The following is a 17,214-nucleotide window of genomic DNA, read 5'->3' as shown; positions in this document are numbered from 1 at the left end:
CCAAGGTTACATTTTTCAGGCAAAAAGAGACTGGAGTCTGGGTCAGGGGTTGCCTGGCCTGTTTGAATACCAGGAAGAAAGCCAGTGTGGCTGAGGGAGGGAGAGAGTGGTAAGAGGGGAAGTCAGAGGGATAATGAGGAACCAAATTATATAGGGTTTTAGAGGCTACTGCTCAAACTTTGGCTTTTACTCTGAGTGACATGGGAAGCTTGGAGAGTTTTAAATGAGAAATTACATGTTAAAAGATCACTCTAATTGCTTTGTTAAGAACAGACTTTTGGGAGGCAAGGTCAGAATCAGAGAGAACAGTGGGCCTATTGAAATAAACCAGGAAAGAGATGAACCATAAAAGGAAAAATAGGTAAACTAGACATTATCAAAACTAAAATCATTTGCTACGTGAAAGATTCTTTTAAGAGTATAAGAAGTCAAGCTAGAGACTGGGAGAAAATAGTTACAAACTACATAGCCAACAAAGAAGTAAGTCTATAACATATAAAGAACAGACATATGGACACCAAGGGGGGAAAACTGCGGTGGGGTGGGAATGGTGGTGTGCTGAATTGGGCGATTGGGATTGACATGTATACACTGATGTGTATAAAACTGATGCCTAATAAGAACCTGCAGTATAAAAAAACAAACAAAACAACTAATACTAAACTTTCATTGGGTTATTTGTATGGAAATATGTTAATATAAATGTTTCAGACATTACATGAAATTTCTAAAAATCTTATATTTGTATTTGTATGGAAATATGTATGGAAATATGTTAATATAAATGTTTCAGACATTACAGGAAACTTCTAAAAATCTTATATGTTCTGGTATAATGTTATAAGTAATAATCCTAGTTATTACTTTAAAATGTATATCTCAGAAATAACTAATTTTCTTGTCAACTGCATTATTATGAACTTTCATCAAATCTTTAACCATGGTCATTTTTAAGTCTTTTGTCATTTACAGACAGTTCTGGGTGTACTCTGATGATTTTGCAAATATGTTCCTATAAAAGGGTTTCATCTTCAAGAAATTCATGGAAAAGACTCTGACAACTACAGGTTTCTGGTAACTGACTGTACTGCTGAACTGAATGAATAAGCATTTTCAGAACTCTAATGAAAAACTGATGAACTCATAAAAGTGCTAAGAAAAGATCAAGATAAAAAAGAAATTAATTACATGGGACTGAGTGAACTGATGAGGATGAGTATAATTTTTGTGACTATCTGTCTGAATTAAAAAAAAAATCCCACAAGGACTCAGAGGCAAAGAATATACAAATCAATTTTCACTGCAAAGTAAAGGAGCTGTTACAGTGGAGGATTACTGGACTGAATGTCAATATTATGACCTAGTATGAGTGTGTTTCATGTTTGGTAATTGCAATCATTGTTGCTTTTGTTGTGGTCATCCATGTACAATGCTTGGTGTCAGTCTATTTATCTCTTGTAAAAATAAAATACAGTGTGTGTGTGTGGAAAAAAAAAAAAAAAAAAAGAAACTAAAAATGCAACTACCATATGACCCAGCAATCCCACTACTGGGCATATACCCTGAGAAAACCATAATTCAGAAAGACAAATGTAGCACAATGTTTATTGCAGCACTGTTTACAATAGCCAGGACATGGAAGCAACCTAAGTGCCCTTCGACAGATGAATGGATAAAGAAGATGTGGCACATATATATAATGGAATATTACTCAGCCATAAAAAGAAACGAAATTGAGTTATTTTTACTGAGGTGGATGGACCTAGAGTCTGTCATACAGAGTGAAGTAAGTCAGAAAGAGAAAAACAAATACCGTATGCTAACACATTTATATGGAATCTAAAAAGAAAAAAAAATTGGTTCTGAAGAATCTAGCGGCAGGAGAGGAATAAAGATGCAGATGTAGAGAATGGACTTGAGGACATGGGGAGGGGGAAGGGTAGGCTGGGACGAAGTTAGAGAGTGGCATGGACATATATACACTACCAAATATAAAATAGATAGCTAGTGGGAAGCAGCCACATAGCACAGGGAGATCAGCTTGGTGCTTTGTGACCACCTAGAAGGCTGGGATAGGGAGGGTGGGAGGGAGACACAAGAGGGAGGGGATATGGGGATATATGTATACGTATAGCTGATTCACTTTGTTATACAGCAGCAACTAACACAACAATCAAAAGCAATTATACTCCAATAAAGATGTTAAAAAAAAAAAAAAAAAAGAAATCATGATACAGTAAAAAAAACAAAAAAAAAAGTTAGGGCCTAGGAAGGAAGCCTTGAGCCAGGCAGACCTGGGTGTCTATCCCAGCTCCACCACTTTCTACGTGACCACGAGCAAGTTATTTAGGAGACCTGAACCTAGATTTTCCTAAATTAAATGTAGAGCTGTTACGCACAGTAGAAATAATGGGATAGCCTGCTTATAGGTACTCGACAACTTTAAGCTGTTATTATTGTTGGTGGTGGTATTTAAACTGCTCGACACAAACCATCAATGTAGTACAAATGATCAGGCCAAAAAGTGTCACCCTGGTCAATTGTATTAACAAAAATAATCTGTAAAAAACTTATAAAAGGCTGATTGCATGTCCTTTTAGTATTTTACTGGAGCACTGCTAACAGCCTCACCCCAAAATTACTTAACTCTATAGGGAGATATACTCTGTCTTGTTACTTACTATTAATTAAGCCCAGACTCTGTGACATAAGATGTTAATTTGTGTCACATTTTCATTTTATATCTGTCTGAGAGTCATGCCTTTAATTTTCTGAAGATTATATTCTGACAACAACTTGAATGATGGGTTGAGCCAAAAAGATATGGTTGGTTGGGTTTTCAGAAATGCTATGTAGACAGGCACCAATTTAGCTGAGAATAAAAAACAGAAAATAGCTTCTTTTCGGCCAGAACCTCCATCTTCCAGTAATTCGCCAAAATGACCAACACAAAGAGAAAGAGGAGGGGCACCCGCTACATGTTCTCTAGGCCTTTTAGAAAACATGGAGCTGCTCCTTTGGCCACATACATGCAAATCTACAAGAAAGGTGATATTGTAGATATCAAGGGAACGGGCACTGTTCAAAAAGGAATGCCCCACAAATGTTGCCATGGCGAAACTGGGAGAGTCTACAATGTTACCCAGCATGCTGTTGGCATCATTGTAAACATACAAGCTAAGGGCAAGATTCTTGCCAAGAGAATTAATGTGCGTATCGAGCATGTTACGCACTCTAAGAGCTGAGATAGCTTCCTGAAACGAGTGAAGGAAAATGATCAGAAAAAGAAGGAAGCCAAAGAGAAAGGTACTTGGGTTCAGCTGAAGCGCCAGCCTGCCCCCCCAGGGAAGCACACTTCGTGAGAACCAATGGAGAGAAGCCTGAACTGCTGGAGCCCATTCCCTATGAATTCATGGCATGATGGGGGTAAAGAAAATAAAAGACCTGGACTGTAAAAAAAAAAAAAAAAAAAACAGAAAATAAAAAACAAGGTACGGAGGCATCTTATTTTCAATTAAAAGTTACCACTGATTTTTTAAAAAAAACTTTCTAAGTTTTATCTCATATCCATAATATTAACCAAAACAATGCTAGGATGGAACATAATTATAGGATACAGTGAAGAGGGTAACGAAACAATGTACCTCTAACTACGTTATCCATACCTTGGTTTGGAAATGGATTCTATTTCCTTCCTTCCACATCTCAGTTTGTAGAGTTTGTCCTGGATATACTGGTTTTGCAAAACGAACCTTTAAAAAAAATGTGTTTTAGGGTTAAGAATGTTTTAATATGAAACTTTTCCACTTTGCAGGGGGGTGGTATTTGGGGGGAAGGTTGGAGAGCATAAAAGGAAGAAACAGAGACTGGACTATACTTAAATTCATAAAAATAGTAGTATGATAAAATTAGTAGAGATATAGTTAGTAAAAGTTAATTCTTTATCTTTTAAAATATAGAATCAATAAATAGTTTAATCTTGACAAATCAAAACACAGAAGAATAATCATATTAAGTAGAGTTATATAGGTAACCACCAGAACAACTTAAGAGAAGCAGTTAAAAGTAGCACTAGGGGCTTCCCTGGTGGTGCAGTGGTTGAGAGTCTGCCTGCCAATGCAGGGGACATGGGTTCGAACCCTGGTCTGGGAGGATCCCACATGCCGTGGAGCAACTGGGCCCGTGAGCCACAACTGCTGAGCCTGTGCGTCTGGAGCCTGTGCTCTGCAGCGGGAGAGGCCGCGACAGTGAGAGGCCCGCGCACCGCGATGAAGAGTGGCCCCCACTTGCCGTAACTGGAGAAAGCCCTCGCACAGAAACGAAGACCCAACACAGCCATAAATAAATTAATTAATTTAATTAATTAATTAAAAAAAAAAAGCACTAATTAAGTCTGAGGAATAAGACCTGGGGTTGTTGTATAGGACAGAATAATTACATTTTTTATTTCTTAATTTTCTATACTATTTTATTTGCTCTGTGTATATATTATTCGCTGGTTTTTAAAATAATTATAATAATAACTATAAAATAGTTATAATAATGAGAATAATCAGTGTTATCAAAGGCAAGACATCAGAAAATAAATTTCCACTGCTGCATGGAGTACAAACTGATAAAAGCTTTTGGAGCTATTTGACACTGCCTTAAAGTTTTGTTTTGTTTTGTTTTAAGTGTATGTCTTTCGATTTATGCAAAACTGTGCAGAGTCAGTTTTCTTTGCAATTTATAATGGATGAAAACTTGAAGCTAACTTAAAAGTGCAAAACTAGGGCTTCCCTGGTGGTGCAGTGGTTAAGAATCCGCCTGCCAATGCAGGGGACACGGGTTCGAGCCCTGGTCTGGGAAGATCCCACATGCCGCGGAGCAGCTGGGCCCGTGAGCCGCAATTACTGAGCCTGCACGTCTGGAGCCTGTACTCTGCAACAAGAGAGGCCGCGATAGTGAGAGGCCCGCGCACCGCGATGAAGAGTGGCCCCCGCTCGCCGCAACTAGAGAAAGCCCTTGCACAGAAACGAAGACCCAACACAGCCAAAAATAAATAAATAAATAAACTCCAATCTCTTTAAAAAAAAAAAAAAAAAGAATGGAGGCAGAGAGAACACTTAGAAAGTGAGAGATGATGGTGGTCAAAGTGAGGGGGACAGAAATAGGATTCTAAATGTATTGAAGGGAGAGAATCAAAGAACTTGGTACCTGCCTGGGTGTGAAAGATGGTAAAAGAAACGCTAAGGATACCTAGATTGCTGTCACTTTCACCTCCTAAATCTCTCTCTGCTTCTCCCACTTCTCTCCATCTCTCCACCACCACCTTAGCCTAAGCTACCATCATTTCATTTGAACTACCACAACAGACTTCTAACTAGGTACCTGCATGTCCACTCTGACCAACTTTAAAACATGCTCTCCTATTACGTCTGAAGTTATTTTTTCCCAAAGTCAACCTGATTACCAACCTCATTATGCCAAATCCTTCTACTTTAAGTTCTAATGGTATCATGTATGTTTCATCTGTAATGTTCATCACATATAGTTGCAAGTGTACATTTATTTGTGTGGCTTTTTGATTACTGGCTGCCCTCCCCACCAACTAGGTTATAGGATCCATGAGGGCAGAGTCCAGATTTGTTTCCATTCTCCATTTATTCACAACCCTAGCAGAAAGCCTAGAAGTTAGGAAGTAATCAAGAAATAATTGTCAAATTGCTGATGATCTCCTCAGGTGATCAACTCCACATCCAATCAAACACCAAGCCCACTCCCTACATATCTCTATAATTTCTCCACTTATATCCATCCCCATGCCCACAATCCTATTCAATCAACCACGGTCTCTAACCTAGATTATTACAACAGTCTCTTAGAAAATCTCCTTCTCTCTATCTCATTCCCTTAAAATCCAAGCATTACAAACATGAGCCAGAGTTGATGCTTTCTAAAATCCATGTTTGATCATATAATTCTCTCCTTTCAGTCCTTCAGTGGTTATCTATTGTCTTTAAAATAAAAGCCAAACTTCTTCACCTGACCACACACTGCACACTGCCTCAGGTTAAAAAAAGGGCTGTGTGAAAACTTAGGCTGTAATACTAAACTGAAGACTCAAACTGAGACGGTGGAGCAGGAGGACACGGAACTCACCTCCCCACCAACAAACACATCAAAAATACATCTACATGTAGAACAATTCTCACCGAAAACTAAGTGCAGACTAACAGAAAGACCTGTACAACCAAGACTATAAGAAAGACCCACCGGTAATTGGGTAGAAAGGGAAGAAAAGCGATCAGGTCAGGACCTGTGTCCCTGAGAGGGGACTCAGAGGAAAAAGGAGATTACACGGGAAGAGACCTTCCCTGGGGAGTGAGCAGTTCAAGTCACACATTGGGCGCCCCAGCCCTGGTGTCCAACAAGGGGAACACGAGTCCCCTTGGCTGGTTGGAGGGCCAGTGGGATTAACAGGAGGGCTGTGGGAAGCCTGGACTCCGGGAGCAGGTGAACACTTACGTGCCCCCGAGGCAGGGCAGAGAGGGCAGACTGAAACCACTTGGGTAGCTGACTGGTTTCCTACGACTGCCCTGGTCGCCAGCCTGAGCTGAGAGAACACGCCAGCACCATGAGCCTCGTGTCGCAGCTTCACACTCTGGGCTGCCATGATTGAGGAAAATGCTCAGCCATGAGACACTGAGGAGGTTCAAACTCTACGTGGCAACTGAGCAGTGAGGGGGCAGCAATTACTGGTGGCTGCACAGGGGCCCCAGATCTCTGATGGTGGCCATGCCAAACGAAACCCATGCTCCGGGAGTATTACTCAGCCATAAAAAGAAACGAAATGCAGTTATTTGTAGTGAGGTGGATGGAGTTAGAGTCTGTCATACAGAGTGAAGTAAGTCAGAAAGAGAAAAACAAATACTGTATGCTAACACATATATATGGAATCTAAGGGGGGAAAAAAAAAGGGTCATGAAGACCCTAGTGGCAAGATGGGAATAAAGACACAGATCTACTAGAGAATGGACTTGAGGATATGGGGAGGGGGAAGGGTAAGATGTGACAAAGTGAGACAGTGGCATGGACATATATACACTACCAAACGTAAAATACATAGCTAGTGGGAAGTAACCACATAGCACAGGGAGATCAGCTCTGTGTTTTGTGACCACCTGGAGAGGTGGGATAGGGAGGGTGGGAGGGAGGGAGATGCAAGAGGGAAGAGATATGGGAACATATGTATATGTATAACTGATTCACTTTGTTATAAAGCAGAAACTAACACACCATTGTAAAGCAATTATACTCCAATAAAGATGTTAAAACAAACAAACAAACAAAACAAAACCATGCTCCGACCGTCACTGACCGTCACCATGCTCCACACCCGCCCCTCTTGCTCCACCACTGCTCCCCTCTGGAGTAAGGGTGCCAGTGCTGGGAGGGGGGGGAAGCACACACTTAAAGGAAACTTAGCCAGCTCAGACCCGACCCTCAGGGCTTCTGCTCCAGCAACTTGGGACCTGCCCCCGCACCAAATAGTGGGGTAACAGCCACGAAGCAGAGGGGAAGCTCTACCTAACATCTGGCTTGGCCCTACCCCTCCATCTCCAGCCCCACCCCCTACCAAGATGACAGCTGCCAGCACACCTTGAGAAAAGACATAAGTTGTGCTCACATCAAATCCAGCTCTCCCATCAATGCCACTGGGCACATGCAGACTGTATAGGGACATGCCCACAAAAGAACACCCCTTCAAGACCACCATAGGTAACTATTTCACCAAATTTCAATAGATAAAGAAATAGATAAGCAAAATGAAAAGACAGAGGAATCTGTTTCCACTGAAAGAGCAAGAGAAAACTCCTGAAAAAAACAACTAATGAAATAGAAATAAACAATTTACCAGATAAAGAATTCAAAGCATTAGTAATAAGAATGCTAACTGAATTATGGAAAAGAATAGCTGAATACAGTGAGAGTTTTAACAAGGAGCTAGAAAATTCTAAAAAGAACCAATCAGAACTGAAGAATACAACAACTGAAAAGAAAAACACACTAAAAGGAATTAACAGCACACTAGGTGATACAGAAGAACACATAAGTGATCTGGAAGATAGAAAATGGAAATCACCCAATCAGAACAGCAAAAAGAACAAAGATGAGAACATTTTAAAGGATCTTTGGGGTAACATCATGCATACCAACTTTCCATTATAGGGATCCCAGAAGGAGAAGAAAGGGAGAAGGGGGTAAAAATATATTTAATGAAATTATGGCTGAAAATTTCCCAAGTCTGAAGAAGGAAACAGATAGCCAGGTACAAGAAACACAGAGGGTCCCAAACAAGATGAATCCAAACAGACCCGCACCAAGACATATCATAATAAAAATGGCAAAACTTAAAGAGAGAATTCTAGAGGCAGCAAAAGAAAAACAAAGAGCATATACAAGGGAATGCCCATAAGGCTATCAGCTGATTGTTCTGCAGAAACTTTGCAGGCCAGAAGGGAGTGGCATGGTATATTTAAAGTGCTGAAAGGGAAAAACCTACAACTTAGGATACTCTGCCCAGCAAGATTATCCTTCAGAATTGAAGGGGAGATAAAGAACTTCTTGGATAGGCATCAATACTAAAGCAACCCTAAAAGAAATGTTAAAGGGTCTTCTCTAAGTGGAAAAGAAAAAGCTATAACAAGAATTAAGTATATAGAAAAGAAAAAATCCCATTAGTAAAGGCAAATATATAGGGAAGGCTGAGGCTCAACCACTTAAATAAGCTAGTACAAAGACTAAAACACAAAAAATTGTAAAACCAAGTATAACTACAATAATCAGTAAAGGGATAAACATGAAGATGTAAACTATGACATCAAAAACACAAAGTATGGGGGCTTCCCTGGTGGCGCAGTGGTTGAGAATCTGCCTGCCAATGCAGGGGACACGGGTTCAAGGCCTGGTCTGGGAAGATCCCACATGCCGCGGAGCAGCTGGGCCCATGAGCCACAGTTACTGAGCCAGCGCGTCTGGAGCCTGTGCTCCGCAACAAGAGAGGCCTGCGCACTGCGATGAAGAGTGGCCCCCGCTTGCCACAACTAGAGAAAGCCCTTGCACAGAAACAAAGACCCAACACAGCCATAAAAATTAATTAATTAAAAAAAAAACAAAACACAAAGTATGGGGGAAGCGAGTAAAAAATGTAGAGCTTTTAAAATGTGTTTGAACTTAAGGGACTACCTGGTTTAAAACAAATAAACACAGTCATAGATCAACATCTATGAGCCCCATGGTAACCACAAATCAAAAATCTACAACAGATACCCAAAAACAAAAGAGAAAGGAACACAAGCAAAAGAAAAGCATGAAACCACAAAGGAAAAAACTAAAAGAAGAAAAAAACAGGGAAGAACTACAAAAACAACCAGAAACAAGTAACACTAACACTGAAACAGAACTATTCAGCATTAAGCAATACGAATTTTTTTTTTAATTAAAATCTCAAAAAAAATTAAAGTACAATTCTAGCTATTTGCTGACCTCTACATTATATAATGTGAAATGAAAAAGACTTTTTTTTTATTTTACCACCTTACATGGTCAGTATATAATTAATATTCTGACATCAGAGTAGCAACATAAAACAAACATATCAAAGTAAAGTGAAAAGATAATGAGAAGATTTACTGAACAAGTAAGATATTATTGAGAAAAATAAACTGATTATTAAGACAGCCTTGGTTTTACTTACTCTAAAAGAAAATAGAAAAAAGTTAATTACAAGACATTCTGTATCTTTTAACATTGTTTGCGTTCTGAAAGTCAGTACCAACACAAATACCTGACAAAAGAATGAAGAATCATATTCATGGGAATCATAACTGATTATACACAATCACTAAGTTTAGGACACACACAGAATATGCTCCTTTCAACTGTTGACCAGATGTTTAGTATTTTGAAGTAATTTATTAAATAAGACTATTCAAATAGGACAAAGTTTAAGGCAACCAAAATAGGTACTAGTTAACATCAATCTACTCTAATGGCTGACATGCACATGAATAACTTATAATATAGTTTATTTAGGTTGCTCTATGCCAGTTTAACACATTGACACAGTTTGGAAGGTTAGTCAGAAAATAAAACCATCAAGAACTCACCTGCTCTGGGAAGTGGTTTATATAACTCCAAGTACTGCTCCCCATGAAGAACCTACGTTAGGGTAAGCAAAATTTTATTAGTAGACTTTCTTTTTCCACAGCTTCTTCTGTGGATACCGCTAATCACAAGTGGCATTTCACTGTCCACACGTTCACGCGACTACTTCCCCCAAACTATCTGTCTCAAACTATTTGGCTCCCACTTCTTAATTATATGATTCAGAAATAATCAGTCCCCCAATCTAAAGACTGTCAGCTCTCTAGAATAGAAAAGATACATTTGTGTTCTTTCTTGACATTCATAAATTTTTGTTGACTGATAACTGTGGATTATTTGCCAATGGAGACACTAAACTAGGCGTATTTCCAGTGCTCGTCACTGCGCCTAGCACACAGCAGGTATCCAATAAATATCTATTGAATAAAAATGAACAAATAGGTCAGTACTAGTAAAGTAATTTCAGGTCACACCTGCCAAATACAAATGACACAACCAAAACATTAATAGAAATCTTACAACCACATTCAAGTAAAAGCACTGCCAATGTCAACATTTCCTTAGTGTAAGAGTAAATACTAAAGACCCTGTGCAACTTCAGAGCCACTTAACTTCAACGTATCAAAGCAAGAATATAAAAATATATGTAGGAATACAATAGGACAGTAAAAACAAAACCTGACCCATATATCCGAATGACCACACTCAACTGCTATGGGACAGTTTAATTCCCAGTCTTCCTCAGAACCCAGAAGGGAAAAAGAAAATGGGTGAGGGTAGTGATGGGAGGACAAATGAAGGACTGCCTCACTATCATACGACCTGGAAGCTCAAGGTTAGGAAGACTGGGATTCAAATCCCAAGACGGCTATCATTCCCAGTGACAGATTTTGAACACTATTCATGATTTCCAACTCCTTCCAAGTCTGAGGAAGAATTCTGAAACATTTACTTCAATTGTTTGTACTGACATTACCCAAACAGAAGAACTGTATGCAACAAATACAATGAGAGAGTGATGAAAACAACAAACTGCCTGGCATCTATTTCTTGCCTCCCTCCCAACTTCATCGAATACTTTAATAAAATAACCGTAGATTCTCATAGACTCAGAGCAGCAATGAGCTAATCGATCCTCCAGTAAATGGGTTCTCCAATCAGTCAAAATCACAGAAATCAGTTCAAAAGTCTACGATTCAACAATTATCAACTGGACTCATGGTCTGACCCTTACTTCAAGAAATAAAATAACCGCAAAGCCTTCTCACAATTGTTTGCTCCTCCCTTCTTGAAATCATTTATTCACTTTGCTTCTCAAATACCACACTCTCCTGATACGCCTCATACCTCACCAGCCACTCCTTCCCAGTCTCTCTTGCTCACTCCTCCTCATCTCTTCCACCTCTCACCTCTCACCAAACTCAGGCTTTTCTCTACTTACATTCACACATGGGTGATTTCACCCAGCCTCATGTCTTTAAAGCTCACTTAAATGCTACGAATCCCAGTAGGGCCTCCCCCGCAAACTCTAAACTCACATATTTAACTGCCCACTGTATACCTCCACTTGAATGTAGAATAGGCATCTCAAATCTGTCCAAAACCAACTCCTGATCATCCCCACCTTAAAGTAACTGTATATATCTATTTTATTATACATAGTAATATATCATACATGTTACTACTACTATACATGTTAAATACATTGTACATAATTAATTCTAAATATATGGGTATATATGCATATATATCATCCCAGTTAACCAGACCAAAAACCTTCCTCCTTGACTCCTCTTTCTTTCCATGCATATCCAGACTAGTGCTGGAATTACCATAATCAACTCCAAATTGGTTTCCCTGCTTCCATGCTTGGCTCCCATAAATCTATTCTCCACAGAGGAGCAAAAATGAGCCTGTGAGTGAACATAGCCAGATCATACCACTCCTCAGTTCAAAGCACTACAAATGGCCTCCCATGTTAATCAGAGTATGAGGTGAAATTCTTATGATGACTACAAGGCCCTCTTCTCCTACCACTGCCCCCTTGCTCATTCTATAGCTGTATCAACCCCCTTGCTGTTCCAAAAACAAGGTAAGTATGCACCTGCCTCAGGGCCTTTTACACCTGTTCTCTCTGCTTCAAATATTCTTCACTCTTGCTCCTTCATCACTATCGTCAGGTGAGGATTATCATACCCACTTTATACATAAGGAAACTGAAGCTTAGAGAAGTTATTTACCCTTGGTCAAATAGCATGTAATGGCAGAGAGAGAATTAATAACATTATGCCAGGGTTATGGACTGTACATAATTATTGTTGTCTTCTTTTTGCTTGCCTTTTCAACTAACTCTCTACCCTTTTTTTCTTTTTAAGAAAAATCAAAAGACATGCTAAATCTTTATCCTTGAATCAACCACTATAAACTATTGTATTAAGACACCATACACACACACACACACACACACACACACACAGCATGTGACATTTACCAATCATATTTAAAGAAAGAGAAGAAGAGCAAAATAAAGGTTTCTTATTATGCATACCTTTGCCAAGTTGACTGAGAGCCCAGGAATCTCTGCTAATCCTCCACCCATTATAGATTTCTGAGCTAGAATAACTCCGAAGGTAGGCAAACAGGAGAAATCAGAACTCCCTTCATAAATAAATTTCAAATCTTTCGGTTCCTTGATAGATGCTCCCACTCCAAGGGCATACATAATAGTGTCCAGTTCCGTATAAGAAGAAGGAAATGGAGGAAGTTTATGGCCAATAGCTCCAGCCTATGGAACAATTGTAGAAAGTTATTTTTTTCACTGATATTCTTGTCAAATCTTTAAATTTCTGACTTTTCAAAACTATTAACTGCTACATACTTAGCTTTGTGAATAGAATGTCATTTTACTAAATCTGATAGGGTATCATAATTGTTTCACTATATTTTTTAAATAAAATCAATTATAATGTATGGAAAAAGACCTCATTTACAAATAAGTACTTTTTTCTTGCCCGCTTCTTGCTAACAGATAGTACATCTCATTTTCAACTTTCCTGTCTCTGCTGATGGAAAAGCCTATTAATACAGTGACTGTTAGCTACTCAAAATTACAAAAAATAAAAAAACTTATTATAAACAGGGATAATGAATGGCTCTATAAGATCTATTTTATAAAAGTCAGTATAAACAGATGAGCAAAACACTGCTTAATGCTTGTAAATCAGACTCCCTCATAATGGTTTTGGTTATAATTAGATTTTACTGTAAGCTCCTACCCAGGACTGTCCTTTATCTAATTGGATATTGTATTTTTCTATTTAGTGATGACATGCCTAGCTAATTTGTGAAGCATATGTTAGGTTATAAAAGAATCATGTCCAATTTTTGATCACTTTCATTCTAAAGCAAGAGTCAGCAAACAACAGCTGAGAATTAAGAATGGTTTTTACATTTTTTTAAGAGTGGTCTAAAAAAAGAAAAAGAAGATTATGTGTCAGAAACAGTACGTGGGCCATAAAGCCTAAAATATTTACCATCTGGCCCTTTACCAAAAAACTTTGCCAACCCCTGCTCTAAAGTAAAATCACATTTATAAACTGATCATATTCTCAGGGTTACAATTAGATTGTTTATTTCATCACTATGTCTCCCCTAAGTCACAAAACACCACAACTGAATGTGTCAAATGACTTATTTCTTATTATTTATGCACTATAATTTTTTTTTTAAAAAAGAAGTACTGGAGATAGTTAATCAGCAAACTTCACAAGAGCTATAACCACAGCTCTATTAGAATTTCTGACACAATGGGAGACTTTTTACTTGCAGCCATGTTGAAATATTTCCAAAATACAACCTATCAATGCTTTTCCTTAAAAGAAATGACTCAAAAGAGGCACTAAGTTAAATATCCTTTTCTAAAGAGTTAGAAAGTGACTGAAGGACAATTATCAAAAATGCTCCAAAAAACAAAAAAAAAAACACTTGTTTATTACACTGAAGAAGAGAAAGTAAAAGTTACATTTAATATTTTAGCTTTATGTTCATTCAAATTTTATAAACATTCAGTACATGTTCTATAAAATTTTATGGTCACTCACCTTTCCTATTTAACAATAAATTAATAGCTTGGAAAAGCATTTTTTGCATAAAAGAAAAGAAAAAAGAAAAAAAGGAAAGAAAAGAAAAAAGTTTCCAGAGAAGGCAAAGCGTTAGGCTTTCTCTTCCACTTACAAATCCTGATGTAGCTGTTGATGTCACATTACTGGTATGATTTGCCGAAACTCCTCCATCTGAATCTATTTTATTTAGAGCTTCAATTATACCGCCAATTGAGTCTAAAAAAAGGAATAAATAACAATAATAATGCTTTTTTCCATCAACAGACGAATGGATAAAGATGTGGTACATATATACAATAGAATATTACTCAGCCATAAAAAAAGAATGAAATAATGCCATTTGCAGTGACATGGATGGACCTAGAGATTGTCATACTGAGTGAAGTTAAGTCAGAAGGAGAAAGACAAATATCTATGATATCACTTATATGTAGAATCTAAAAAAATGGTACAAATGAACTTATTTACATAACAGAAACAGAGTTATAGATGTAGAAAACATACTTATGGTTACCAAGTGAGAGGGAGAAAGGGAGGGATAAATTGGGAGACTGGGATTGACATATACACACTACTATATATAAAATAGATAACTGATAAGAACCTACTGTATAGCACAGGGAACTCTACTCAATACTCTATAATGACCTATATGGGAAAAGAATCTAAAAAACAGTGGATATATGTATATGTATAATGGATTCACTTTGCTATACAGCAGGAACTAACACAACATTGTAAATCGACTATACTCCAATAAAAATTAATTAAAAGAAAAATCAGTCCCACTAGGGTGTGGGAAGAGCATTTGCATATGTGAAATATCTAGCCAGTTATTTTACAGTGCTATTGAAATAGTGACCCACAGGACAAACTTCCAGATTTTTCCTATATAGTTGAACTATATTTCATTTGTACTGAAAAAAAATTTAAATCATGAATGATTCAAGTCAATCAACTTCAGGATAAATAAGGATGAACGAACTGAATTTTCTCTTTAGGATCACTGGAATTTAAATAAGACAGAGTGCTTTGGTAAACCTATTACATAAAGATCATAAAAGCATCATCTTTCAAATATCCTAAAGAGCTAACATTCTCCTGGTGAAATCCAAATAAATGTAAGCTATTTCCAAAAAAAAAAAGCTTTTGTTACAGACGTGACTAAGAAAAGCTACAATGCTTTAGACAATCATTCCTATAACATCCAGCAAGCCTGCTGCAGAACCTTCGCTGGCATTCATGAACTGACTGTATGATGTCAGGCTATTGCAGGAAAAAATCGTGAGACTCTGAACAGACCAAAGATAACTGGGTGTTTCCAACATACTCTCCCCACGTTATGATTCCAAAGAGGCTCTGAGCTTTGCAGTCTTTGAGTGATTTTTACAACTCTGTAAAGTCGGATCCTTGTCCACAGATGTGCAATTTCCATCTGGTGGAGGGACAACCAATTTTCCTTCTCTCCCCACCATCACCCCTCCTCCAGGATGCAACAATGTCAAGATTACCCCCCAGGTCTCTGTACAGGTAACTGCTCAGAAAATATTACTGAAAATTCTTCCAGAGAAAACCACCATTATGACCAGTGCCTATGGACAGAATTCAGAAGCTGCTATTCTGGGGTCTAAAAGGTTAATAAAGGAGATTCACAGAGTATCCACATATGCCATAAGGTTCCAAAAGCTCTGGGACCTTTCTAACAAACCTCCTTCTAAACTCAGACAAAAACTATAACTAAACTACAGAATGTGAGATGACCAGGGCTCTCTGCCATTCCTGGTGACACTAGGTAGGTTTCTTGCCTACCAATCCTCCTCTTACCACCCCATTTAGGCTGCTGCCTAGATGGGATGCTATTTAACTGAAAGTAACCTCGGTACAGGCTGGCGGTACTGCACTCAAAGACAGACCACCTGAGTTAACTCTTGGCTCAAACACTGAGAAAGCTTGGGCCACTTACTCAGCTTTTCTGGGATTTAGTTCCATCATCTGTAAAATGAGAATGATGAAATGGGTGCTTGGAAAGTCGTGATTCTACAGAAAGTGTAAGATTTTTTTTCTAACTGTACTTCAAATACTAGGGGTATCTTTTCATTTATAACTATATAATTCATTGTTAGCTTTTTCTTTATATTAGTCTAATACTTCTAAGGCAATAAAATGGAATTCTGACCTCAGAGAAGAGTTTTTAAGATACTTCTTCCTTTTTCCTTTTCCTAATTTTCATTGATAGGTGACTGCTATTCGGAGACTAAATTTATCTCAAATATCAAAAAAAAGAATACAGAAAATGCTACCGCTAATGACATAACAATCATGTTATCCTCTGATTGAGAAAAGTACAATGAATATTTCAGTGAGTGTACCAGCAGACAGGAAAGTAACATTGGGATTAAAAAAAAAAAAAAGAACAGTCATTTTTCAGATATATTCTTCTATCAAACATTAAATATAATACTAGGAAGGGAAAAAAAGATTTTTCTATAAAATAATCCTGATTCATGATCCTTCCCAGAAAGGTCCTTTAAATTTCATATATTATATACATATGTGAGTTATACTAGAAAAAATAATGTGACTTTTATTGGCCATCTCTTCCTGTGGCATATCATAGATGATTCAATAATTCAAGGTAACAAGCATTTACTAAATCCTTTCTATGAGTTCAGCACTATACTAGCACCAAATACAAAAGGACATACAAGATACATTCTCTGCCTCCAAAGGAACTTACTATGCAGCTAAGAAACCACACACTTATGAAACAAAAGCAGTGGAAAGCAGTCATGATTAGACGCTCAAGTTGTAAGAGTTCAGCTAAGAAACAGATCAATGAAGCCCAGAATATCTGGGGAGGTTTTGTTGAACATCTGGGGCTTGAGTTTTTCCAAAGAAGCACCGAGATTAGCAGAGGTGATAAAAGGAATAAGAGGCATCTTAG

The 17,214-nt window shown here is 37.9% G+C and overlaps 1 protein-coding gene across 1 annotated transcript in view; it reads right to left on the bottom strand.

The window, feature by feature from the left end:
* LOC114237000 (peroxisomal multifunctional enzyme type 2-like) overlaps window positions 1-17,214 on the bottom strand; it is a 53,194-nt gene that overhangs the window by 1,992 nt on the left and 33,988 nt on the right. The window contains exons 12-14 of the mRNA XM_057540362.1: window positions 14,383-14,486; window positions 12,698-12,934; window positions 10,152-10,203 (exon numbers count right to left, since the gene is read on the bottom strand). Coding sequence (XP_057396345.1) covers window positions 10,152-10,203; window positions 12,698-12,934; window positions 14,383-14,486 — 393 coding nt within the window. The remainder of the gene's footprint in view (window positions 1-10,151; window positions 10,204-12,697; window positions 12,935-14,382; window positions 14,487-17,214) is intronic.

Source organism: Balaenoptera acutorostrata, chromosome 2 (assembly GCF_949987535.1).
Source record: "Balaenoptera acutorostrata chromosome 2, mBalAcu1.1, whole genome shotgun sequence".
Classification (NCBI taxonomy): Eukaryota; Metazoa; Chordata; class Mammalia; order Artiodactyla; family Balaenopteridae; genus Balaenoptera; species Balaenoptera acutorostrata.
The sequence above is the reverse complement of the archived record's forward strand: the minus strand, read 5'-3'. Positions and strand labels throughout refer to the sequence as shown.